General features: G+C 36.4%; 1 protein-coding gene across 3 annotated transcripts; it reads right to left on the bottom strand.

The window, feature by feature from the left end:
- On the bottom strand, positions 1 to 25,338 carry LOC106874096 (putative thiopurine S-methyltransferase). Of its 3 annotated transcripts, none has more exons than XM_089352627.1 (10): positions 25,243 to 25,338; positions 17,379 to 17,499; positions 15,932 to 16,024; positions 15,449 to 15,578; positions 14,463 to 14,515; positions 13,245 to 13,319; positions 9,804 to 9,889; positions 7,458 to 7,502; positions 6,675 to 6,806; positions 1 to 1,058 (listed from the first exon to the last, which is right to left on the bottom strand). In XM_089352627.1, exons 2-9 carry the CDS (start codon positions 17,489 to 17,491, stop codon positions 6,697 to 6,699), a joined length of 705 nt encoding a protein of 234 aa, XP_089208753.1. In that variant the 5' UTR covers positions 17,492 to 17,499; positions 25,243 to 25,338; the 3' UTR covers positions 1 to 1,058; positions 6,675 to 6,696. The 3 variants fall into 3 exon arrangements, with proteins under 3 accessions (XP_089208753.1, XP_089208751.1, XP_089208752.1); XM_089352625.1 differs by lacking the exon at positions 25,243 to 25,338 and adding an exon at positions 20,740 to 20,895; XM_089352626.1 differs by lacking the exon at positions 25,243 to 25,338 and adding an exon at positions 20,613 to 20,746.
- Positions 25,339 to 27,395: the final 2,057 nt, after the last annotated feature.

The raw sequence follows: 27,395 nt of genomic DNA, 5'->3' as shown, positions 1-27,395 counted from the left end.
AACAGTTTGAACGATTTAATTGCATACAATTCCGAAATGATATAAAGCCTTTCTCTTTATTTAAGAAATTTTATAAAGCCTTTATTCATATAAAATTAGGATAAAAATTACTTATAAAATTGCAGTACATTCTGTATACTTTATACATTTGTATTTTTATAAGTATTTATATTGATTATTAAACAATTAAAAAATACATAATTTTGACTGAATCTTATGACAAGATCATATATATATATATGTACACACACACACACAAATAGGCACAGGTGTGGCTGTGTGGGTAAGAGGCTTGGTTCCCAACCACGTGGTGTCAAGTTCAGTACTACTACACACCACCTTGGGTAAGTGTCTTCTACTATAGCTTCATGCTAATCAAAGCCTTGTGAGTGGATTTCGTGGATGGAAACTGAGATAAATCCATCAGATATAAGTATATACATATGTGTATATGTGTATGCTTGTATATATAAGTGTTTCCTTCTCTTGACATCACACAACAGTCGTAAACAAGCATCACCATCGTACAAGAGTGATGTTAACTCTCAATCTTCCATGAAAACCTGGGAAAATATTACCATCATCCAAAAACAGGTGAAGGCTGATGACAGGAAGAGCATGGGGCCCCAGAATATCTGTCCCAATAAATTTCATCTTTTTCATGGAAAAGCAAACATTAAAACAATGAGGATTTCATGTGTATATATATATATATATATATATATATATATATATATATATATGAGCAAGAGTGACAGATGTGCATTGAAGAACCTACAAGAATAGGTGCAAGCACTAATATTTATAAAACATGTGACATATTAATAAAAATCTGTAAATGTACAACCACCCAGATATCTGAGTACCTTATTATTTTTTCCAATATATATATATATATTTATATACATATATGAGAAACATTTCTAGCCCCAGTAAAGGGAAAATAAGATAATATAAATTTGTTCCTTAAGTACAGAGCCAGTTTCAGAAGAGTAAAAATATATTTGATTTATATGAATATATAAAAGGATGAAAGACCAGGTCAGTGTCGGAGGGATCTGAAATCAGAAAAAAAAAGGCAAGATTAAATATAAACAGTGCAAAGTCCCAAGGAAATTAGTGATGATCAGCATCAAAGAAGAAACAGTTAAAAAGTGGAATCAATTGACTCGTCATGGAAAAGAAATGTCTTTTCCTCTTCATCTCAGCAAACTAATTCCTTCCTGTTTTGAACTGTTTATAAATATGATGAAAAATTTAGGCTGATTCTTTATTTGTCATAGTCTAATCTGCCAAAAGAGAAATATAAATGAATGAAAATTTTAAGCTTTTACAAACAATTATATCTTTGTGTCACAACATCATCATTTAATGTCCATTGTCCATGCTGGCATGGGTTGGATGGTTTGACCATGGCTGGTAAGCATAGGAGCTGTACCAGACTCCAGTCTGATTTTGTATGGTTTCTATGGTTGGATGCCGTTCCTAATGCCAACCACTCCAACAGTATAATGGATGCTTTTACATGCCACCAGCAAAGGTGCCATTTGCATGACACCAGTATCTGTCATGACTCCAATTTCACTTGGCTTGATGGTCTTCTTCTCAAGCACAGCATATTACCAAAGGTCTCAGTCATTTGTCATTGCTTCAATGAGGCATGAATGGCACAAATATTATTTATGCCAGTTATTTGTGTCATTCATTATTTATGTCAGTTATTTGTGTCATTCATGTGCTTAAAATAAACAAGTCAGTGCTTAAGCAGAAACTAATATTAAGGTAAGAGCAGATGCATAAATGTAACCAGTTCCATTTTTAGGCATAAGCACACTGAACAAAGTTGGAGGGTCGTGGAGCCACAAAGCGTGCAGCACCATCGACCGAGCGCAATGGTCGTCGGGCGGGCACCGGCTGGATGAGAATTGCACGGTCGGCAGCAGCAAAAGTGCGGGCATCCACCGCTGCAATGCTGCTGCACTGTTAGAAGGCCGACAAAGATGAAGGCGAGGTGGCCCGGCCGCGGCTTACGAAATCGGCTAGATCGCGGGTTTTTCACGCTCGTTCGACAATGCCGCCACCACGTTAGAGCGAGCCGGAGGAGGAGGAGGCAACGACGATCGGTTGCAGCAGTAACGACCCTTCAGCAGGTTCACCTTATGAGTAGTGTCACCAATTTAGCATTTTTAATGTTAGGTCTAGCATTTTTTTTCTAAGCATGTAGCAAGAAATTTTTGAATCTAGCATTTAACAGGAAAAAGAACAGTTTGAAAGATTTTAATACTTTTTTAGCATTTTTTTCTGATCATGACATTTCTGCAACAGTTACCTTTTTTCTTTCTTTCTCCGCTTTTTGCTACATTTTTTTCTTCTTTTTTATCAAGTATTTTACTGCCAAATTTTAGTACTATCAGTCATTGTTGAATTTTTTCTCATACTTTTGTGATACTCCAAATAAAATATTATCAAGTACTTTATCATTACCTTTTCAGCCCTGATCAGGTGAAGGTGGGTAGAGATAACTATGGCAGCACCTGAGCTCTGTAATGCCAATGTAACAATAGGAATCAACAATGTTGTTTACCAGAAATTAAAAGTGGAAGTTCCATTATTACTTCTATTTAGATGTGTTCTCATTCTTTACAGTAGCAGTATCCCATACTTGTTCTGAATGCACAGTATCTGAAACCTATAAATGGTTCATTTACTCTTCAACTAGACAAAGAGCTTACAAGCAGCTTTACCTTGCTATCAATAAGAACCATTGAAGATTGGGAATTCTTGTGTATCTAGGTGGTTGTCTATAGAATCAGCAGTAAGTAGAATTTTAAGCCAATGGTTTGAAATACAAACTCACTTTCAAGCTACAAGTATAAAAAAGGAAAGTGCTTTACAGCTCAAATGCTACATGAAATGATTTGTGATTCTAGGAATGAACTTTTTATTTGATAGAATTACCAACATATACAATTGATCCTCTAAATCCTCTTCTTAATCCTAAACCAAATTTAGGCTACAGGTTTGAGCAAAAGGTAGTAGAAATGATAATCATGAAGACTGTAACAGCTACTGAAGAAAATAATATTTTTAAAAGAGAACAACAAATTTTATTCTGCCTTTATAAAAAGCTCAAACAATGTTTGCCAGAAATCTTTAATATACAGAGGAATATCAAAATATTTTTCAGTAGAGAATACTTTGAGAGATTTAAAAGTACCATTTTTTTCCTGTTTTAGAAGCAATGCATTTAAATGAACAAAGAATTGCTTCAACTGAAATTCGATGTATAAATACAAAGGCGTTTTGGTTAATTTTGAATTATGAAGATGCTACATGGTGAAATCCTTTTACAGATGTTGCTAAATTTACCATTAACCTATTAATACTGCCAAACTCATATGATGGGGTCAAACAATTTTTCAGTAGTATGAGTAGAATCAAATCAAAACTGATAAACAAAAGACATAATTTCTGTGGCTGATCCCTCAAATGAGTCAACCTTTGGCAGACTATCCTCCTCCCATTCATTCTCCACATTCAGCTGTCTTTCATAATGGCATCTCTAAGCCTCTTTCTTTACAGTATCATTAAACGCAAGGGAACCATCATCCATGCAGACACATTTCTCTCCTATGACACCATGGTTTTCTGTCACACACTGTCTTTCAACCCAAAATACTTCAGTTCTTTGGTCCTCACATCACTGAACATTGGCAAACTTCTTCTTTTCTGCTACTTCCTTGATTATATATACCTGTCTCCTAACTTCTCTTTTGGCTATCTGATACATTTTCCTGCTACCCCAACTCTTCCAGGCCTTCCAAGCCTGTTTCTTTGTTCTAATGGCCCTGTCTACATATTGTTCCACCACCATGTTACCCTAGGTCTGGAAGGGACTTTGCGCCAGCAACAGATCTGGTCTGTGGCACTCAGCAAGCTATCTCACAGGAATTCCCAGCTGTCTTCTATTTCACAGAACTGTAGCTCCTACTCCCTATCATCAAATTTCTTGGTAAGGATATCCCTAAATCTCTAACCATGTGAAGGGTCCTTAAGCTTCCAAGTCCTTCCTTTCCAGATTGGTCTGCTTTTTGGCTTTCTTCTGGCCTCAAATCTAAAATCACTAATAACTAGTCTATGCTGCAGGGTACATTCTTCATCAGAGATGGTCTTTGTATTTAAGAGCAACCATGCATCCTGCTGTCTGCAGAGTCACTGATTGATAGGTAATCAGGTGGCTAGCTGGCTTCCTGAAGTTTGTGTTGCAGATCAATAGGTTATTTGTATCACAGAATTCCAGGATCCTAGTTCCTTCTTCATTTTTTGTACCAACTCCATGGCCCCCATGTACACCATGGAAAATACCAGGTTGCTGTCCGACATGCCCATTAAAATCTCCGACCACAAAGATGAGATCATTGTCACTCATCTGTGAGGTAGCCTGCAGAAGAATATCATAAAAGTTCATTTGGTAGGCCCACTTGTGGGGCGTAGGCAGAGATGATTGTAGCTATACCATTCTGCAAGACTGGCCTGAGTTTAAGTACTCTATCGCACACCCTCACTACCTCTATGACTTTATCTACCCATTTCTCTGCAAGAGGTATGCCCACACCCTCTATTCTATTACTATTACCTTCCCAGAAGAGTTTATACCTATGTGTCTTGCCTGCGAGGACTCTGGCTAAAGCTCCTCTCCACCTTATCTCTTGTACACAACATACATCAACACGTCTCCATTCAAGCATCTCTACAATCTCGCTAGACCTACCTTTCAATGTGCCTACATTTACAGTGCTAACTCTGAAAACTGGGAAAGATATATGGGAGGTAACACAGGAAGGAGAGATGTTATTCAGCACCTGAAGAGAAGGTTCCTGTGATCATTTGGTAACAGATGTCATAATAGTTGTTCTTGCTTTTAACCTACTGTCATTCAAACATGTTAGAATTGTTAAGGCTGTTACCTCTACTGGGGGGGGTGGGAGAGTAAGGAAGTACTGTATATGAAAGTGTGTGTGGCATTGTAAATATAAGCGCTATGAGCATTGTGGGTGTAAGCATTACTGATGCTTCAGATATAAATGTAAAAAAACAAAAAAAGAGAGAGAGAGAAAGAGGGGTAAGTGGGCTGCTATCTGGTTTAGTTAGTCCAGAGATGGTGGGGGAGAGAAAGGAAAGGGTGGCAAAGTTACCAATATAAGAAGAGAGAGTGGAAGGGCAACTGGATGTCCAGTATGAGAAAGAGATTTACGGTGTTGGTGGTGGGAGTGGGAAAGGGTGGGCATAATCACAGACACGAAAAAGTTATTTTAAGGGTTAGAACAAACAAGAAAGAATTATTTTAGAGAATAGATGAGTTTGAATGAATGAGGTGATTAAAAACAAGAGAGATCCTTAGCTTAGCTGTGCATATTTTCGAGTGTCATCAAATGGCCAAACACATGGAATAAACTAACAAAAGTCTGAGACAGAGGATGGAACAGGTGTGGAGGTGAAAGCCAGAAATGGATAAAGATAGCAGACTTTGCCCTAAGCTAGTAAGAGAAACAGCAGGGAGTGTAGCCATTGCAGCAAGAAATAAGAGAGATACAGACAGGAAAGAAATTATTTTAGCAAACGGTACGAAATATGTATATGTAGTCAAGAAACCAAGGAAGGGATTATTATTTTAGAGGGAGAGATTGCAATTTAGAAGTTATTTTTTCTCTTTTATTCTCTTTTACTTGTTTCAGTCATTTGACTGCGGCCATGCTGGAGCACCACCTTTTAGTCGAACAAATTGACCCCAGGACTTATTCTTTGGAAGCCTAGTACTTATTCTATCAGTCTCTTTTGCCGAACGACTAAGTTACAGGGGCGTAAACACACAAGCATCGGTTGTCAAACGATGTTGCGGAGAACAAACACAGACACACAAACATATGCACACACATACATATATACATATATACATATATACGACGGGCTTCTTTCAGTTTCCGTCTACCAAATCCACTCACAAGGCTTTGGTCAACCCGAGGCTATAGTAGAAAACACTTGCCCAAGGTGCCACGCAATGGGAATGAATTAATAAAATATTGCTTCATGTGTCTGTTCCCAATATGACTATAAGTGTCACTGTTGTTTCTTCTACATTTCATCAGTACACTAGCAGTCTAAGTCTTTTTTCTCCTCTTACTCACTTCACATGCCTTCACTCTTTCTCAAAATTAACATTCTATATTCAACATAATATACTTCAGCCTAATTTTCCTCTAGTGATTGCAGAACTCCAATATGCATTGCTGATTAAGTTTGGAGATACCGGATTATACAGTGACATCACATTTACAGCTTACAGTTGCAAACTCAAATTATATACAGTTAATACAGTTTTGATCTGTCAAAGATTAATAGGAGTATGTTACTCCACTATTAACTTAAATACATTGAAGTTGCTACATAATGCTACCAGTTTACCTGACTAAAACTGAGTTCAAATCTCCGATGGTCGATGGGAACACAAGGAAAAATCCTTCCAGAGTTGCGTCTTTTGTATAATAAAATGAATGTGGAAGCCTTTAGAGGTTTTTCAACATCCTTCTGAATCGCACAATATTTTTGTGATTAATCATCTTGAGCCATTCTGAAATCAGATTTGTAGAAAATAGAAGAAAATAGAAGTACAATACCTTTAAAAAGGTCAGCTTTCCTTTATCTAATTTTCAAGAAGTAGATCCGTTCAAACACCTCATCCACTTTTTCCTCCTTGTATCTGTGGCTTAGGTCATTTTCCTCAATTTCTTCAATGCTGCACATATCACCTTCATAACAGAAATATAAATCAAGTGCATGAAAATTGCTATGTGACAACTGGTATGTTGTACTTTCTTGAAAGGGACTTCAAAGTGAAACCATTTTGAAATACATAGTGTTGTGGTTTGCTAAAGTCATTTTGGTTATTTAAAATAGCTGTACACCTGTACTTACTACATAATACTTGATGATTAAGAATATTGCATAGCTCACCTACAACTTAAAAGTTCATAATCACATCATCCTGACATATATTAGTTGGTCCTATGAGAAGCAATATGGACGTTACTTCTTTTTTTGTGTTAGGTTAGTAATCATTAGTAGCAAATTGTAGAACATTCCTTGCCTAGAATAGTTGAAAATCAGTCTTTTCGAATCATTATATGAATTTAGGTCATCTTAAATAGATGAATTGTGTTGATAAAAGCTGAATATTTTAGGTTAATAGTGAGATTCACTATAAAGTTTGCAACATATTTTCAAGGAATTGGGATTTGTTTTTTAATTGGAGAAAGAAAACTAAAACTCATAACAATTGTTAGTAACTTTCAAAGAAAACAAGAGATAATGTCAAGAAATTAGGATTAATTTCATAGAAAATTCAATTTTTATGCTTTGGGGAAAATCTTTACTTTGAAGAGTAACTTTTATAGACTTACCAAATAAATTTTGGATATCCTCTTCAGTAGTATTGTAGGGTGGACCTGAAGAAAAATGAAGATATAAATCATTATTGAATATGATATGCTAAATTCCTTTCATAAACTTGTGAATTTTGTCTCCTTATTCTATATATAGCTTTACATGTAGTTTTCCATATCAGCATTAATGGTATGTTTTAGGAAATTCTGAATAAATAGGAGTGAATTTGGTAGACAGTAACAATGCAGAAGTATGCCATATACATATCATAATCATTACCATTATCACTTCATGTCCATTTTCCATGCTTGCATAGGTTGTGTGGTGTGTATTTGAGTCTCTCTGTTCGACAATTGCTGTTGGCTTGTTCATGTCTCTGAAACTTAGCAGTTCAGCAAGAGAATGGTACACTAAATACACTAAACTGGAAAATAATTACTGGGTCAATTTCATTTGCTATATCCTTCAAGTTGGTGCTCCAGAACAGTTGCAGTCCAATGACAGAAACCAGCAAAAGAGTCAAAGGAAAGGAGTCTATGTCTGCTTAGCTGTGAAGAGATTTAAGCCCTGGTTGTTCAGCTCTAGTCTCATGAGCAGTAGATGAAGTGGAAATTTTCCTCTGGTTATGACTACAGGTCACTATTGTTGTTTGTTGTCTTTGCAGACGTATGTAATACTGAACACACTCTGTGTGGCATACAGGCAGCTCTTGCAGGGTACTTTACTGCAATATTTAGGAAGTGTGGCATCTTGAGGAAATATCTACAATCATAGTCTCAGATTTACCAATGCTTTTCAAGTGAAATTTGGTAAATAGAAATTATATAGAAGCAAGTCTCCCACCACCACCACCAACACCATCGCTGCTTTTGCATCATAGATACAATCCATCTAATATTGAAACCCTTCTATGCAGTCTTTGTCTATCCTATTTCACTTTTCAACCATTTTGTCATAAGTGTGTGGGGGAGGGGGTTGCTCTGCATATCTTCGTATTGATACCATTAGGGTAATGGTAACATTGTTCATATACTACATAAGACAAAGTCAAGCAACTTGGTGATTCAATGTGTGAAAACATGGAAATAAAGTTCTTTACTTGGAAATAAGAGTTGACACCAGGAAAGGCATGTGGCCATAGAAAACTTTCACAAAATGTCTCGTTCCACCCATGCCAGCATGAAAAAAAGCAAGTATAATAGTGATATTGATGATAATGGGGTATGATTTGAGGTGGATTTGGTTGCTATTTCTAGCAGACTAAATGACCACATAAAACCTCCCTCATTGGTCCATGTAATTAAGTATACTGTTCCGTTTTTAACTGCAGTGTATATTTTGTACATTCAATGCACATATTGACTGTGCGTATATACTGTACATACCATGCTTCTACTTATCATTTCTTTCACTTAGGACACATTGTTCACTCTTATATTTCCATTTATTTCAACTCATTTCTCCTCCACCTTCCTATCTCTAATCATAGACCAATGCATGAAATCTTTCTCAGTCTTTGCCAATTTTCTTTCAAACAATTTTAACCATTCCATTAAAGTTCCCCACCTACTTCCCTCATATTATCTCTTCTCCAAATCCAATGTTGTGTGTATTTATCTTATTCTCTAATGTGTCCCTTTTTCTACAGTCCATACATAATTATTTCTCACCACTTCCCTTCCATTTCAACTGACCTGGCTCTTGCTAATACTTTTCATTGCTCCTCACCCTCATTTTACTTCTTCACACATTACTCTATTTCCATAATACTCACACTGTCCTTTTCCTCTCCTCCCACCATACAAACACCCTACACTGCTCTGTCCCTTTTTTTCCATTTATTTTTCTGACACTGTGCTATCAGCCTCTCTATTCTGTATCCTCAAAGAAGGGCAACTGTCTGAAACATTGGGTTTTTCACTCCTCATAGTAAATCAACTCATTGTAATTTGATATATTTTTTGTCCATGAACTTTTATGAAATAACGTTTATCAATGGAGACCACCAGCTTCTTTAGATTCCAGGTTCTATCTAATATATCAATGCTGATGTGAAATGTTCAAGACTAAAACTAATAAAAAAGTAAGAAATACAAATAACTGTAAAAAGAAGGCAAGTAAACACTATATAAATATACTCAAATATAAAATGGAGGATTTTTTTTCTTTTACATTGTCCCTCAAAAATGAAAGGTCCTTATTTTTAAGTCTTTTTAGAAAGTGTTTCATGATTACTTAGAAATTTATATGAACTTCAATATAAGTGGTTCATATTCTTGTGAGGGATGATTTTCAAAGAAAGGAAAATCTCACCATATATTCAAGTGGTTATAGTGTATCTTGCTCTATCATTCTTCATTTACCTGGATATAGTGAAGGGTCATATTGCACTGAAGCAATCATATAGCGACAGTCAGGAGAAAGTAACCCTTTTATCACCTGGGCATACCTAAATGCAACAACAACAACAACAATCATATTTTCAAAATAAAATATTTTCTCTTTATACTGTTGAAGTTCAGAGGAAAGAATAAAGAAAACAAAATAAACAAAAAAATGTAACTCTATCGCATTTTTTAACTACTTCTAATATTGGATTCCAATTCTGGCACAAGGCCAGCAATTTCAGGGATCAGGGTTAAGTTGATTACATCAACTCCAGTGCTTAACTGGTCCGTATTTTATTTATCCCAAAAATATGAAAGGTAAAGTCAGCCTTAGTGGAATTTGAAATCAGAATGTAAAGACAGGCAAAATGCTAACAATTTTGCCAGCTCGTTGCCTTAAATATTTTTAATGTCAAGAGTCAGTACAAATTGAGTTGAGACACTTACAATGAGCATGAAGTGAGACTTGAACATACATATCTCTTAACTGCTGCCTTGAAGCATTAGTTAATTATGTTACTATAAACCACATTCAGTTCACCTAAGAATTCAGGATTTAACTCTAAGGTCTTTATATGCATTATACGTCTTTTTAATACAATAACATGTGGTGAACCTGTGGTTGCTCTTTTTAAAACATTTGTTAACAACTAAAAAAGGAGAAGTGGGGGAACTAAAATGGAAGTGATGTTGATGACAAATGATACAGAATTTAGTTCCACCTGTTAAATTTTGGTTTCAAATCCCACTGGTTTCCATTTTACTTTTCATTCTCTTAAACTGGAGTAAATTCAGTTGACTATATCCTAATGTTACAAATTTGTTGTTTGGTACAAATTACTACTACTACTAACAACAACAACAACAACAACAACAACAACAACAACAACAACAACAACAACAACAACAACAACAACAACAACAACAACAACAACAACAACAACAACAACAACAACAACAACAACAACAACAACAACAACAACAACAACAACAACAACAACAACAACAACAACAACAACAACAACAACAACAACAACAACAACAACAACAACAACAATAATAATAATAATAATAATAATAATAATAGTAATGTCTCTCAGGTCTCTGGGTGAGACTTGGAGCCAACTTGTACAAATGTAAAGCAAAAGTCAAACATAAAATAATAATAATATTAATAATAATATTGATAATAATGGTGAAACCATATGGCATATTACCAGCCAATGTACGTCACTAGCCTTGAAAGAATATAAGAGACGTCATGGCAATATAGCAAGTATTGTCCATTGGACACTTTGCAACAAGTATGGACTTGACAGTGCAAAAAAGTGGTACAAACATAAACCCAAAGGCATCATCGAAAATGATAATGCAAAGATCCTGTGGAGTTTTATGATTCAGTGTGACCATCAGACAGAGAATAGGAAATCAGACAGTGTTAATTGAGAAAGAAAGCAAATGACGCTGGATCATAGATATAGCATGCCCAGCTGACAACAAGGTATGTGGTAAGGAAGAAAGAAAAGCCGATAGATATGACAGGTTAGCTTGGAAAGTTAAGCAGTTGTGGTCGATGGAAAAGGTGGTAGTAGTACCAATAATTGTCAGAGTCCTAGGAACTGTGAGTAAAAATCTTGAGAAGTACATGGAACAAATAGGGTCTGCAACAAGGGTGGAGCACTTGAAGAAAACAGCACTGCTTGGAACCACTCAAATACTCCAGATGATACTTGTAGAATAAGGGGTTTTACATTAGTTCACTGGTAGTGAACAACTGGCACCATAGTACATCTCCAGCATTAGAAGCTGTGCAAAGACAATAACAATGCAATGATAACAGAGCATTGGACAAAATATCTGAGAAATGTGGTCATTTCATTTACCAGGGACAACTTTACTTTCATCTTTCCAGGATTGATAAAATAAATACCAGTCAACTATTATGGTCAAATTAACAGATGTGTACAATTACACCACACACACATACGCATATGTGCACACTGTGATCATGGGATGATGACGAGCAAACTGAAACTACATCACTGTCAGCTTTTGCCTTGTAAAGATTTTTTCATTTTCCCGAGTGTCAAACAAATACACCTGCTTGTTGTTCATACACCTGTCTTCGTCTTTTGTTTTTCTATAAATTTCAACTTAATATATATATGTAACCGCATGTGTATCATTGGCGATTTTCTTCCTCTGTCTTCCTTTCTTTTGGACTTTCCTCTATTTCCGAAGAAGAGCTTTGCTCGAAACGTAAAATCCTCTTTCTTTTCTTTCCTAAGGGTCTGATAATACAGTACTTATACCACATCCTCGCGTTGTTGCTTTTTTTCGTTTTTGTTCTTCTTTGTTCAGATTCACTACATATATATATATATATATATATATATATATAAACAAATAGTAAATGAGTATATGCATATATACGTACAGGTATGTGCATACCGACATCCACCTGTATGTATAGGTGCATATCAGGGTACAGGACATTGCAAACAAAACGTAGACGAGAAAACACACAAGCCACATAGAGAACATTCTACTTCATCAGCTACCCCTGTTTTAACACCGGCGTTTCGATATATATATATATATAAAATAATATATAAATATATGCATATATACATACATATATATACATACCTACATATATATGTATATATACATGCATATATGGGTAAAGGACATCAAAAAACGTGGACAGAATGAGAAACGAAAACATAAAAAACAAAAACATAGAAAATGAACTTTTTTTTCAAACAACGAAAAAAATAAGCAGAGAAATGAGACATGCAGCATAAAGAACATTCCCTTCATCAGTTGTCCCCTGTTTTATCTATTCCGCGTTTCGAAGGTAAGAACAAGACACAACTTCATTAAAACAGTCCTTCCCGCAAAGCAAATTAAATAGAATTTGGGATTTTTTGCAGAGGGTGAAAGTGGTAACAAAAAACAGGTCAGTGAGAGCAAAACAGTAAAAACAAATGGTGAGGGCTGTTAAGCCAAGACGATGTGAAGTGGTGAATGCTTGGAAAAACGAGCTTTCAGAAGAGACAGATAAAAGCATGTCTGTCTTTAGGAAGGAAGTGGAAGAAAGAGAGATGAGTGTGTGGGTGGGATGTACCTACATATATACATGTGTACACACACACTCATATATATGTACATTTAAATAGGAATTAGCAACATGAATGATTAGACAATACACTGACTGAAATATGCGGAAAATATAAAAGAGGAAAAATGATATTAATCTAAAAAAAATGTAGTATGTAATTGTATCAATGGAAGGATGTATTCTTATAATCATCAGTTTATATTGCTATCATTATTGAGCATTATGTAACCAACATTTATTATGTCACCATGACTATGTAATTATGTTATTGCCATTAAACAATTATTACTAACCTTATTCTGGTTTTGGGGCTGATAGCAACAAGAGCTGCTCGATCCCAAATAGCATTAAACTGTCCTTCAAAATCCCTGTGATTTGGCAGAAAAGAAAAAGAAGAAAAATTAATTGCAAGATTTATTACAATTGGTTGAAATGTAAAGCACTTCTAATTATATTCTGGAAGAAAAGAAATAACCTATTTTTACTTCCTTTATTTTAGTTCAGTTAAAGGAAGGCCTAGAAGGAATTACTGCAAGTGAAATAAATGTCAGAGATGCTTTGCCCCCCCCCCCCATGCAAAAACTAGGAGCTACTTAAAAATAATTCAAGCTATTCTTCTGGTGGTGACTAAAGCCATGATAATGTTGGAAATCCCTCTGTATCTTTTCCCAAAATTTAAATTTAAATTTAAATCGTCGTCCATTTTTCTCTGCTTGCAACAGGTGATGGTTGGAAACAGGAAGGGTATCAACCTTTAGGAAATCTGCCTCAATAAATTCTGACCCATTCAAGCATGGGAAAGTGTTGGTAAATGATGATGATGATGTAAGTGAAGATCTTTAATTACCAAATGCATGTAGCTGGCATGGAATAAATGCCACAAAATGCTTTTATTCAGCTTATCAATTTATGAGCAGTTCCTTTCTCACATCTGTCCCAAATCAACACCATTGGCATTTCTCCCTGAAGATTTTTTTCTACGACAGGAGGAAATTGAAATTCTTGTACATGAGAAAGTCACCATAGCCACTACTACATCACCACCACAACTGCCACCACAACTGCCCTTCCTGTTGCCAACTCTCATCTGTTTTCAAACAAGTTAGTATTTCCCCATGTCCAGACATCATGTGATCACATGATATACATCACTGGTTACAACGTGCTCCTCATCATTTTAGCTTTCAAATGATGCCACACCATTGGCTAAGCAAGTAGGCTGATATCCAGATATATTTACACTTAATATTAGAAATGAATTACATTGTTTCTTTGACAGTGACACTCATTTACAACTACAACATGATATCAAGTCAGGGAGACACACACACACACACACACAACTGGCTTTTTTTAAGCTCCAGGCTATAGTAGGAGACACTTGCCCAAGGTGCACACAGAGGGCCTGAACCTGGAACTATGTAGTTGCAAAGCTAGCTACTCTGTCACTCCTCTGTGTCCATGTTCAAATATTGAAAATTTAGTAGAGTTTTAAAAAATGCAACACTTACTTTGAAAATTTAAACATATCCATGCAATATAGTTTGATTTTTCCATCTTTGCTCTAGACGAAAGATAAAATTCAAATGAAATACCTATTGAAACAATTTTTGAACAGCTAATTTCATTTTTCTGGATTTCTTTACTATAATATTATAATCTCAGTTCTTAAGTTGCCATTTATTATTTCATCATTAGTATTCAGATCACTCTGTCAAATATGATTGCTTATTTTATTCTCATCATTCTGTATTACTCATGCATTGTCTCATAGCTTTGAGATTTCAATGCTGTGAACATTGTTTCTTTTTAGAATGACATTGTAGGGAAGGTGATAGAGGCTGGATCTGACCAGTTTGAACATAAAATACATAGAATATTTCAGCCAGATCTGACCAGTTTAAATGCTCAACAATTAAGCATCCTGTATGTGTAAATGCACTTAAGGTGAGAATGAACTCACAAAATTATATTTCAAATAGAATTTCAATGCAACTATCCACTGTACTATCAATACACTACTGCTGCTGCAGTTGCAACTGTTATTGTTTCTGTTTTTTCTTGACCACTTTATGCAGAAATAGATATTCGTTTCTACTCTAGGCACAAGGCCTGAAATTTTTAGGGAGGTGGGGGCACAAAGCCTGAAATTTTTAGGGACGTGGTACTTAATTTATCAACCCCAAAAGGATGAAAGGCAAAGTCAACCCCGGCAGAATTTGAACTCACAACGTAAAGACAGACAAAATAACACTAAGCTTTTCACCCGGCATGCTAACATAGATATTATACCATATACCAAAGTCTTAAATTAATCCACCATATCGCACCAAGATAACAGAGAAGAGGAAAACAGAAAGAATTAAAACATTTAACAGCATAAATGAAAATATTATGCAATTAGGGATATCCACAAACCAGGTTTCGGCTTTTGGGTATTTAAACCCTGAGCCTCCTCCTCCTCCTCACCACCACCACCACCAAAATGAATATTTACTGTAAAGAGTTTTCCTGTGTTGTCCGTTAATTCTTCAACAGTATATTCCAAATTCTGGTCAGTAAAGAATTCCTGGAAAGCTTGTTCAGCAATGTCAACTCCAACAATATTATGCCCTTTATCTGCTAATCTGAAAAATAAACAAACTACACATATATATATATATATGCATCATCATTATTATCATCATTTAACATCTGCCTATATTTACACACACACACACACACACATGCACACACACATGCACACACACACGTGCATGCACATGCACACACACACGTGCATGCGCATGCACACACACACATCACTGGAGATAATGTTCTGATGGATCCTCATAAATTTAGTGGGTGAGGGAAAAACAAGAGCAGGGAAGGAGTTCCAGAGGGATGTAAGGCTGAGAAAAGGATTGGAAACAGTATTCATTACAGGATGAGGATTCAGGATCATGTCATTGAGTCACTATTATTCAAAGACAATACTTACCCTTTCATATCTACAGATTTCCCACAGAGGGGAAAGAAAATTTTTATTCCATTTCTTCCATCAATAAATTTGTCCAAATGTTTCTCAAGTGATCTTAAAGACAAAGGAAAAGAACAGCAAAAATAAAAAAAATTATTTCAATAATATTCAATAAAAACAATAATAATTTTTTTGACAGAGTACCATCTGATTGTGAGAACAATGACTGCAAAATGTATTTGCTAGCAAGGAAAAGAAAACAGACATCAAACAAATAAATTAATTTTCATGTAACTGAGAAATAATGGATTGACCCCTCTAATTCTTGTTTCCCTTCATCTTCTCCCTACCCCTTTTACATGCCACCCCTTCATTTCTGTTACCATTTGATGACAACACTACTTCTCTCTCTCTCTGTCTCACTTGGAAGAAAGGGTAAGAGCAAAAGAATGGTAATTAGACTTAGCAAACTCTTTTAAGAATTTTACTTATAGGTCAACCCATTTGATACCAACCCACCAGAGATTGACCCTCATTCTATGATACAAATTTCTCCTTTTAACCCTTTAACATTTGAAGCGGACATATCTGGCCAAAATGTTCTACTTGCTTTATGTTCAAACTGGCCAGATCTGGCATCTCACACCTACCCTGAATGTCATTTTGAACATAAACAAACACATCATTAAAACCTGAAGGTTAGAAGGTAATGCAGGATAAATTCAAGACAATCATCATCATCCTCTCCCATTTCCTCTTTATCATCATCATTTGGCATCTGCTTTCCATGCTAGCATGGGTTAGATGGCTTGGTTGAAAGTGCTAAACCGGATGGCAACACCAGGCTCCAATCTGATTTGGCAGAGTTTCTACAGCTGGATGCCCTTCCTAACGCCAACCACTCAGAGAGTGTAGTGGGTGCTTTTACGTGCCACCCGCACGAAGGCCAGTCAGGCGATACTGGCAACGGCCACGCTCAAAATGGTGTATTTTATGTGCCACCCGCACAAGAGCCAGTCCAGGGGCATTGGCAACGATCTCGCTCGAAAGTCCTTACACATGACACGGGCACAAGTGCCGACAGGAAATAGTCATCCCTCAGCATCCTTATCAATTCAAGACATGTAAGGGAGCCTCTAGGCAGTTACCTGATGTGTTAGAAGTAGCAGATGAGCCTCCTTCAAATAACACTCTGCTATCTTATAAAGGGTAGATCACCTGTCCTATGTAGCTCTTAAACAATAAAAAAAACAGCCCCTGGGATCATATCTTGGGTCTAGTGGGACTGACTTTAGGTCTGTCATAAATTTAAAGGCTCATTAGGTCAAAGTTTATTTCAGTTTCCATGGCATATGAACATAACTAAATAGTATGGCAGCACAATCATGGCAAAACTAGACAGTTACAACTTGAGCCGGACATGGTACTTGATTTAGTTAATTAGTTAAAAGATAATTGAGTAACTTACATGTGCTTTTCCTCCCTGTGGAAACGAATATCCCCAATGTTCCACTGATTGATCCAGTAACTACTTTCGTCAAATTCTGCATCAGACGTAGCTTTCTTTTCACTCTCAGTCATATTTGGTTCTTCAAAACAAACAGAAGAATAAATTCAAAAAGGAACAGCACACATTTATTAAAAGACTGGTTCAAGAGTGTCAAAGGGATACATTTTTCAGGCAAGTATTTATATTTCTTCAGCAAGTATTGTTTTTCATCACTACTTTGATAAGTATGGCAGAGTCCATTCTTTGCTGAAGAGAGCTAATCAGAATGAAATATGTCTGGGGATGCTCAGTAAACCAATTGGCTATGTGGTGTCCCATCTGACCAACGTACAGGGAAGGACAGAGGGAGCAAGAGATACAGTAGATGACATTGCTGAAGGTGCAGGTAAAGGAGTCAGTGATGTGGTAGGGGCAGTGGTGCATGCCAGTGAGGATAGCGGTATTGGAAAGGTTTTTATATTTACACACACACACATCCCACCCATGCCAGCATGGAAGGCAGATGTTAAATGATGATGATGATATTACTAACTGAATATTCAAGAAGTAGAGCGAACTCACTACCATTAGCAGAATTAGATGTAATCTTTAAACAGTACTCTTAACCCTTTCGTTACTGTATTTATTTTGAGATGCTCTATGTTTCTTTCAATTACTTTAAATATAACAAAGAATTTAGTAAAATAACTTAGTTTATCGTTCAGCTAGTGTTAAGAACATAAACTGTGACTAAGGTTTGGTGGAAGATTTTAATTCAAAACTTATGAAAACAAGACATTTGTACTACAGAGCCAGACCTGGTTTCAGCCGGGTTGGTAACGAAAGAGTTAAAGTATATGAATTTGCTACTTAAGTTTCATTGACCAGGATGTGACTGAACTCTCATTGAACACTGATTTATGATCGAAAGCAAAATATGGTTACTCATGAAAGAATAAGAAAGAACAAATGTCAATGTCCAATAAATAACCATTTCTAGACTTTCTAGCCTTTCTTTCTTCTTTTTTTTTTTTGTGGGGGTGGAAATACCAGAAAAATAGATGAAATAGCTATGACTAGAATAACTTAAATCAAACTAAATCATATGATACTACAACAAGAAATATTTTTAAAAAGTACTGTTTTTGATATTTACTCCATAACTTGGAATTCTACCTATACTGATGTGTAACAAATGCGGATAAAATGGCCTTAATCATGTGTAAGATTAAGACAATGGAGCAAATCTTCATAAGTTCAAAGATTAGCAATCCAAAGAATTTAGAACTAAACCTTTTATTATAAGATTTTTTTTTTTTTTAAATACACTGTAGTTGTCTCAAGTAATTTTGAAAATAATGAAGAAATAGCAAAATATCTTTGTTCTACTCTGCTTCTTTCCTCCTCAAGACCACCACCACCGCCACCATCACCATCACTTCTGCTGCGACCCATCACCTCCTAACTATTCTTTATCCCTTGATATCCAAAAGCACTTCACTTGTTGGTCATTGTTCATCTAGAGTAGTGGTTCTCAAAGGGGACAGTACTGCCCCTTTGGGGCGGTGGAAAGATTCAGGGAGAAAGTTTAAGAAAAGTGGAGATGATAATGGGGTGATAGATGTAAAAAAAAAATTATTAATTAATAGGTTAATTACGTTTATTTGTGAAATACAGTTGTTTTGAATTTGCTGCAGAAAGTGGTTTATATTTATGGGGGGAGGGAGCGGGGCCGCTAGGAATGCCCCCCCCCCCACCAGTTTTCCAGCGCGCATGTTTTCCTTCATATTTCTTTCATATACGGTGCACATTTTTCCCTTCATATTTCTTTCATATACGGTGCACTTCAACTATACACTATTTTTTTTTTCAATTTTTCGACCAGGTGTTGAGATTTAGTGCTCGGGTTATGTAGGGCTGACCGTGTGAATTTTCCGAGCCCTCCCCCCCCCCCCCCCGTTTGCCAGCGCGTATTTTTTCCTTCATATTTCTTTCATAGACGGTGCACTTCAACTACTACACTATTTTTTTTTTTCAAGTTTTCAACCGGGTGTGGATCTATATAATAACCGGGCATAACTACAGAGTTGTACCCCCCACCCCGACTTTGGAAGGTCATAACTTTCAGAAAAATGAATATTTTTTAATGAAATTTTCTATGCATATAGTATTTATTATGTAGATTCCGGTGAAAGTGTTTTGGAATGGGGGTGGGGGACAATTTTCGGAAATTCCAACAGAGTCCACTTAAATTCTTCTTAACTTCCAGGAAAATTAATATTTTTTCGTGAAATTTTCTACAAATATACTTGATGTATGTACATTTCGAGCATGTAGGAATTTTGAAGGAAACAACTGCAGGTTATTTTTGAGAAGCGTTCCCCACTCGGTGGTGTTTCGGAGCAAGTCGTCCATATTTGTTTCATTTTTCTCTATTATGTGCGTATGTGCATCCGTAGATTTCTAATGAAGTATAGTTATGCCTGTTGGGCATACGCGCATTTGCGATAGATAGGCGTTGTGGGATCGAATAGTCACGACTAGCTAGCACCGATGCGTGAGTGCGCACACCGGGATCGTTCTTCTTGAATAGTACCTATACACACATATACATGGAAAAAAATGGACAGTATCGGAAACATAAACACGACACAGGTGTTAATATATACGCAAGAGGCCTTTCGATAATACGACAGAATTAGGACAAGATAAAAAAATGAAAGTTGTCAATATTTAAAGTCCTTTTGCCTATACTGCGGCTTTAAGATATGATAAGTAGTAACGCTAAAAGGGAACTATATCCAAAAGAACTCAGGAGAAGGATCGAAAGAAGGGATGAAATGGAATAAAGACAGAAGAAAAAAACAAACAGAATGAAAAGTGAAAATTAAATCGAGGCTCTGAAGTGAATGCTAGGCTGGGGCAAGAAAAAATAAACCTCTTACCTAGACAATAGTCAAGCAGAAAAGAGGATGGATGACAAAAATATTGAATGGCCTTGTGGCCCCAAAAAGCGAAGGGAAAGAAACCCACAGACTGGTAAGAGCAGGTAGGAGGAAAGATGGAGTGTAGAGAAAGAAGGAAACAGACAGGAAGTAAGTGACAGCGATAGATAGAGGAAGAAATGAAGGGTAGAAAGATAGATAGAAATAGATACGGAATGTTTTGCAAACAAGCGATGAGAGAAGGATAGAAAATATAGGCAATGCCGACCAAATGTTGACCGCTGTGTGGGATGCCGCTGAGTATGAGCAGAAGTGGGTGCGTGGCTTTATACAAACTCATAAGAAAATTATGCACAGGAGGTTTTGGTCGTCCTGAAGCTATAGAAGAGACTTACCCAAGGTGTCACGCAGTGACATTGAAACCGGAACTATGTCGGTAAAGCAAACTTCTTACCACACAGTTACGCCTGTAAATATATATATATATATATGTGTGGATATATTTACAGGCGTAACTGTGTGATGAGAAGTTTTATATATATATATATATATATATATATATATATATATATATATATATAGGTAGATAAAACGGATCTTTTGTAAAACGGGGGCCACATTTTTCATTAATGTTTTACGTAGTGTTTTTGGTACCGAAAGACTTTCAAACTTCGTATACTTATCTATTTTGTGTTATAGAACAGAAAAATATTTTTGTATTCGAATTTATTTCATGTAAAAAATTGTCTTATTTCGATAATTTCAACCAATCACTAACAAGTATTCAGTTGTTTATATTTACTCCTTTGGATGATTAAGCGATGTAAAGCGTATTTAATCTCCATACCTTCGTTTTATTTGCTTTTTTCATTTTAAATTTGCTTTAACCCTAACCCTAACCCTAACCCTAACCCTAGGGTTAGAGTTAGGGTTAGGGTTAGGATTAATTGTTTCAGAATCGTTTGTTTATGTAATCGGCACTTAATGTATATCGGCTGAATGGACGTCAGTGATTGGTTGAAATTACAGAAATACGACAACTTTAACATGGAATAATTTATGGATTTCTTTTTTTTTTAAGAAGACTAAGAGAAAAAGATGTTTTATATGACACATTCTACCAGTGTTCCAAGTTTCAAAGTGTTTCGTTAATGAAAAATGTGGCCCCCGTTTTAAAAAAGATCCGATAAAACTTACTTGAGAGAGGGTGCGTGGCGTTATAATAACACTGTGTGGTAAGTAGCTTGCTTACCAACCACATGGTTCCGGGTTCATTCCCACTGCGTGGCGCCTTGGGCAAGTGTCTTCTACTATAGCCTCGGGCCGACCAAGGCCTTATGAGTGGATTTGGTAGACGGAAACTGAAAGAAACCCGTTGTATATATATATATATATATATATATATATATATATATATATATATATATATATATATATATATATATATATATTTGACTGTGGCATGCTGGAGCCCCGCGTTTAGTCGAGCAAATCGATCCCAGGACTTATTCTTTGTAAGCCTAGTACTTATTCTATCGGTCACTTATGCCGAACTGCTAAGTTACGGGGACGTAGACACACCAGCATCGGTTGTCAAGCGATGCTGGGGCGGGGGGACAAACACAGACACACAAACACACACACATATATATACATGCATATATTCGAGAAGTTATATATATATATATATACTATTTTACTTGTTTCAGTCATTTGACTGCGGCCATGCTGGAGCACCGCGTTTTAGTCGAGCCAATCGACTCCAAGACTTATTCTTTGGAAGCCTAGTACTGGTTCGGAGGTTACGCATGTTTGTGGAGTGCTCAGCCACCCTCACGTTAATTTCACAAGCGGGCTGTTCTGTAGACTTGATCATCTGGACCATACACTATCGTAAACGACGGAGTGCTAGTTTTCATTGTTTTTATTTTGGCTTTAGGATATGTAAATTGCTTAAAGTTGTTTGTGTGTGTAAAAGAGAGAGAGAGAGAGAGAGAAGGAGAGAGAGAGGGAGAGAGAGAGAGAGAGAGAAGGAGAGAGAGAGGGAGAGAGAGAGAGAGAGAGAAGGAGAGAAAGAGAAAGATTAACACGCATACATACATACATGGTGGTTGTCTACTCCTTACACAGAGTTTGACCACCTCCTGCACCTACACCTTAGCCCGTTCATAGCGTCTGATGTGGCTTTTTAAACCAGACAGTGTTTTGAAAAAACATCCACACAGATTGCACCTCTGATTTGCACTACCAATACCTGCAAGTAAGTTCTGCTCATTGTGGATCCTAACATTGGATTTGCAAACCCTCTGGCACACATACATTTCACACATACATACATACATACATACATACATACATACATACATACATACATACCAATCTTGAGAAATTAGCCTTTTCAAAACCAGAAAGGAGAAAGCTAATTCGAAGACTACAGAGCCAATCCATCACTGGAAGTGTAAAAATCTGTAAAACTTTCCAGAAGTTTATCATTTAAATATATATGAGCATGTCTATAAATGCAATTATATGCATGAGAATACATACATAAAAATCTGCACATACATACATACATACATACATACATACATACATACATACATACATACAAAAATACCGTGGGAAAAGTTCTGTTGCAGTGTTAATTTAAATGTGGCTATGGTGGATCGAATCCACTTAATGCATGCAAGATCCACTACACATACTTACATCTATACGTATATATATATATATATATATATATATATATATATAAACATAATTAAGGGGTCAGCGCAACAGTTGCTTCACCACATACCGAAGTTCAGAAATAGCAGCTAAAGTGCTGAAACTCCAACAGATGAATAAATTGATAATCCTTTACCCTTTTAATTGTAATAATTATTTATATATATATATATATATATATATATATATAAGCATGTGGGCACAGGACGTCACGAAACGTGTATAAAAAATACGAAATACGGGTACGTGGAATATGAACTATTTTTTCGAACAACGAAAAACACAAATAGAAAACAAGACAAACAACACAAAGAACGACGCTTCATCAGTTGTTGGCTGTTTTTCTACTCTCGTATTTCGAACACGTCCACCGAGTCTTTTCCATCCTTGGTCCTTTCGTGCTGTGACACCTCTCTCTAGCGGCAACTTGGTTTTGTCAGCGACTAACCCAGGCTCCGCTGTTCGTCAAGCTAAGAAAAAATAAAGAATTGTTATGGTATCGGTCGCTCTCCGACAGGTTTATGGTCGAGCTTGTGGCACTTGAGACCGCCGGCGTTTTAGTCTCCTCCCACAAAATTTCAGGCCTTGTGCCTTTAGCAGAAGGTATTATACTGAAAATTAAAACAACACATGACGGTCTACTCGTTAGAAATAGTCACAAAAAAATATTAGATGTTATCATTCTCTCTAATTTCGCTTCTTTTGTATATCTGTAAACTTTGTGCTTGCGTAGCAATCAATTTGGTGCGTTGATGAAATATTATTTTGCGCAGTTAAATTAAAACGGATAAGTGAATTAGATCAGATTATGAAGATTAAAATACAAAAAATAAAGAGAAAGATCCATGCTTACCGTTATATTCTGTTATAGTCAAAAAAGAAGTATATTGAACAAGTTTGAAATGATCTAAAGATAATTTAGCATGTAGGGAGAATAACATAGACACTGATTTTAATTATATAAAAGGATACAACAGAATTGCACTGTTGACATAGACTTAATTTCTTTTACTAATATATTTCCATAAGGTTTTCTCTTATGTTCTTTCTTTTATCTCTGACTTCTTTTCAGTCATTGTACTGTACAAATCGAGTTCAGTTGAACAAGTCGACCCCAGTATTTATTTCTATAGTCTGGTGCTTATCCTTTTATCCGAGCCACTATGTTATGTGGAAGTAAACAAATCAACGCTCGCTGTCAAACATTGTGACACACACACACACACACACGGGGCAATAAGACTTGAAATATATGCGCGCGTGCGTACTTGCGTGCGTACTTGCGTAAGTGTGGAGGGGGCGCGTGCGACGGTCTTCTTTCAGTTTCTTATTTCTTTATTGCCCACAAGGGGCTACACATAGAGGGGACAAACAAGGACAGACAAAGTGATTAAGTCGATTACATCGACCCCAGTGCGTAACTGGTACTTAATTTATCGACCCCGAAAGGATGAAAGGCAAAGTCGACCTCGGCGGAATTTGAACTCAGAACGTAACAGCAGACGAAATACCGTTAAGCATTTCGCCCGGCCTTCTAACGTTTCTGCCAGCTCGCCGCCTTCTTTCAGTTTCTGCCTACCAAATTCACTCGCAGTGCTTTAGTCGGCTCAGGGCTACAGTAGAAGACACTTGCCTAATATTTCCCAACACTGTGACTGAATCCAAAACCTTCTCGTGTGGAAGTAAACTGCTTAACCTCATAGCCATGCCTGCACCTATGGTTATTATTGAAAAAAAAACTGAATTTTTAATTTTTGTTTTGTGTTATATAACGTGTGAGTCATTAAAATTGCTCCTTATAGTAAATGCAGACTGAATTAGTTTAGATACATTTATAATTGCAAGAACTTTAGAGTTCCAAACAAACTGCAAAGAACTTCAAACGAATTATTCTTCTATCAATCTGTCCGTCCGTCTGTCTATCTGTTTATCTTGTATATGTATGCATGCATGTATGTATGTATGTATGTATGTATGTATATCATTATTCAGTTTATTTCAAGATTTCTTGCCAATAGAGAAAGAACCAGTTTCCAACCTAGATCCAAGGCTCGTTCATTGGAATTTCAACATCAACAATAGGGTATTTTTGTATGTATGTATGTATGTATGTATGTATGTATGTATGTATGTATGTATGTATGTTAGGATCCACAATGAGCAGAACTTACTTGCAGGTATTGGTAGTGCAAATCAGAGGTGCAATCTGTGTGGATGTTTTTTCAAAACACTGTCTGGTTTAAAAAGCCACATCAGACGCCATGAACGGGCTAAGGTGTAGGTGCAGGAGGTGGTCAAACTCTGTGTAAGGAGTAGACAACCACCATGTATGTATGTATGCGTGTTAATCTTTCTCTTTCTCTCCTTCTCTCTCTCTCTCTCTCTCTCTCTCCCTCTCTCTCTCCTTCTCTCTCTCTCTCTCTCTCTCTCTCTCTCTCTCTCTCTCTCTCTCTCTCTTTTACACACACAAACAACTTTAAGCGATTTACATATCCTAAAGCCAAAATAAAAACAATGAAAACTAGCACTCCGTCGTTTACGATGGTGTATGGTCCAGATGATCAAGTCTACAGAACAGCCCGCTTGTGAAATTAACGTGAGGGTGGCTGAGCACTCCACAAACATGTGTAACCTCCGAACCTTTTGTTTTTTTTTATTTCGCGTCCATTTTCATTATAAATTTTTTAACAAAGGATGGGGGGGGTCAGGGAAAGAAAAGAAAGGAGGGAGAACAGAAACAGAAAAAGAGAAGAAAGAAAAAAAAACATCAGTGCGGTCGTAAATCTATGCCGTTTGAAAGGTATTTACATAAAATTTCATTTAAAAAAACAAAGCCATTTTCCTAAAAGTTATGAGGGGAAAACTCGGATCTTGTGAATTTTCCGAAACTTCTCACACAGATGTGTGACGAAATATTTCTGGACAATAGACATGAGTTAAAATAAGAACAATAACAAACGAGTGAAGAACGAATATATAGTGCATGCGTTTATTTGGCAAAAAAAAAAAAATTACGGTGCCGAAATATAACTATATCTGTTTCAATACACGGTTTTACATCAGGAATCTTACTGCACAAATTCATAGATCTAAGTTTAATATCTATTTTTTTATCGAGTGAGTAAATTATTAACAAGGAAAGTAATTGCGTGCATTCAAATAACTTTACTCGCTAAGTTGTTTCCCTTTACCAGTTAGAAAACTAGTTTCCCTTTACTAGTTAGGTTCTATCTCAAAATGCTTGATATTTTTTCTAGCCTAGGAGCAAATTAATAGGATTTCAGTGAGTAAAAGAAGTTCACAAAGTAAAAATAAATAATTGAAACATATTATTATTATTATTATACGTTTTCTTTATATATCGTTGTTGTTGGCACTCCGTCGCTTACGACGTCGAGGGTTCCAGTTGATCCGATCAACGGAACAGCCTGCTCGTGAAATTAATGTGCAAGTGTCTGGGCACTCCACAGACACGTGTACCCTTAACGTAGTTCTCGGGGATGTTCAGCGTGACACAGTGTGACAAGGCTGACCCTTTGAATTACAGGCACAAGAGAAACAGGAAGTAAGAGTGAGAGAAAGTTGTGGTGAAAGAGTACAGCTGGGTTCGCGACCATCCCCTGCCGGAGCCGCGTGGAGCTTTAGGTGTTTTCGCTCAATAAACACTCACAACGCCCGGTCTGGGAATCGAAACCGCGATCCTATGACCCCGAGTCCGCTGCCTTAACCACTGGGCCATTGCACCTCCACTCTTTATATGTCATTTTAGTGTAAATTGACTTGAGTCCGCATTCACTAACTCAATTTCTTTTACGATATTTTTTCATTAGATTCTATCAGTCTTTCTGCAGCTGAGCAGCTATTTTCAGTCTAATTCAATATATGCTGGAACTTACCCTGCTTTCAAAGTAGTAAATTATTGAGTTATGTCTCCTCTCTACTTGAATAAGAACATGTAAGTTTTACTCTTCTCAGATGTAAACCTGGTACTTTATATCTATTTGTATTTCTCTCCTACGTAAAGACCAAAGTTTAACACAGGTTTCTGCAACGCTAGACGATTAGAACTAATTTCCACATACGACAGAACGCAATTATATATCGATATTTTTTTTTTTTGTTTTTTTGTTTTTCTTTGAAACAATGCTATATTATTTATTGAAATGTTGCTTTGTTAAGAGGATATGATTTTTTTAGTGATTCTAAACGCTTTGTCACCTGTTCGAGCGTAGACACCGTATTGTAAATGTATTTTCGGGATACTTTCCTCCAGTTGTTCATTTAAGGTGGGGGAAGATTAGTTATTATTGCCGGGAACTTAGTT

This window comes from Octopus bimaculoides, chromosome 5 (assembly GCF_046866305.1).
Source record: "Octopus bimaculoides isolate indiv1 chromosome 5, ASM4686630v1, whole genome shotgun sequence".
Lineage (NCBI taxonomy): Eukaryota > Metazoa > Mollusca > Cephalopoda > Octopoda > Octopodidae > Octopus > Octopus bimaculoides.
This window is presented reverse-complemented; position numbering and strand designations above follow the sequence as displayed.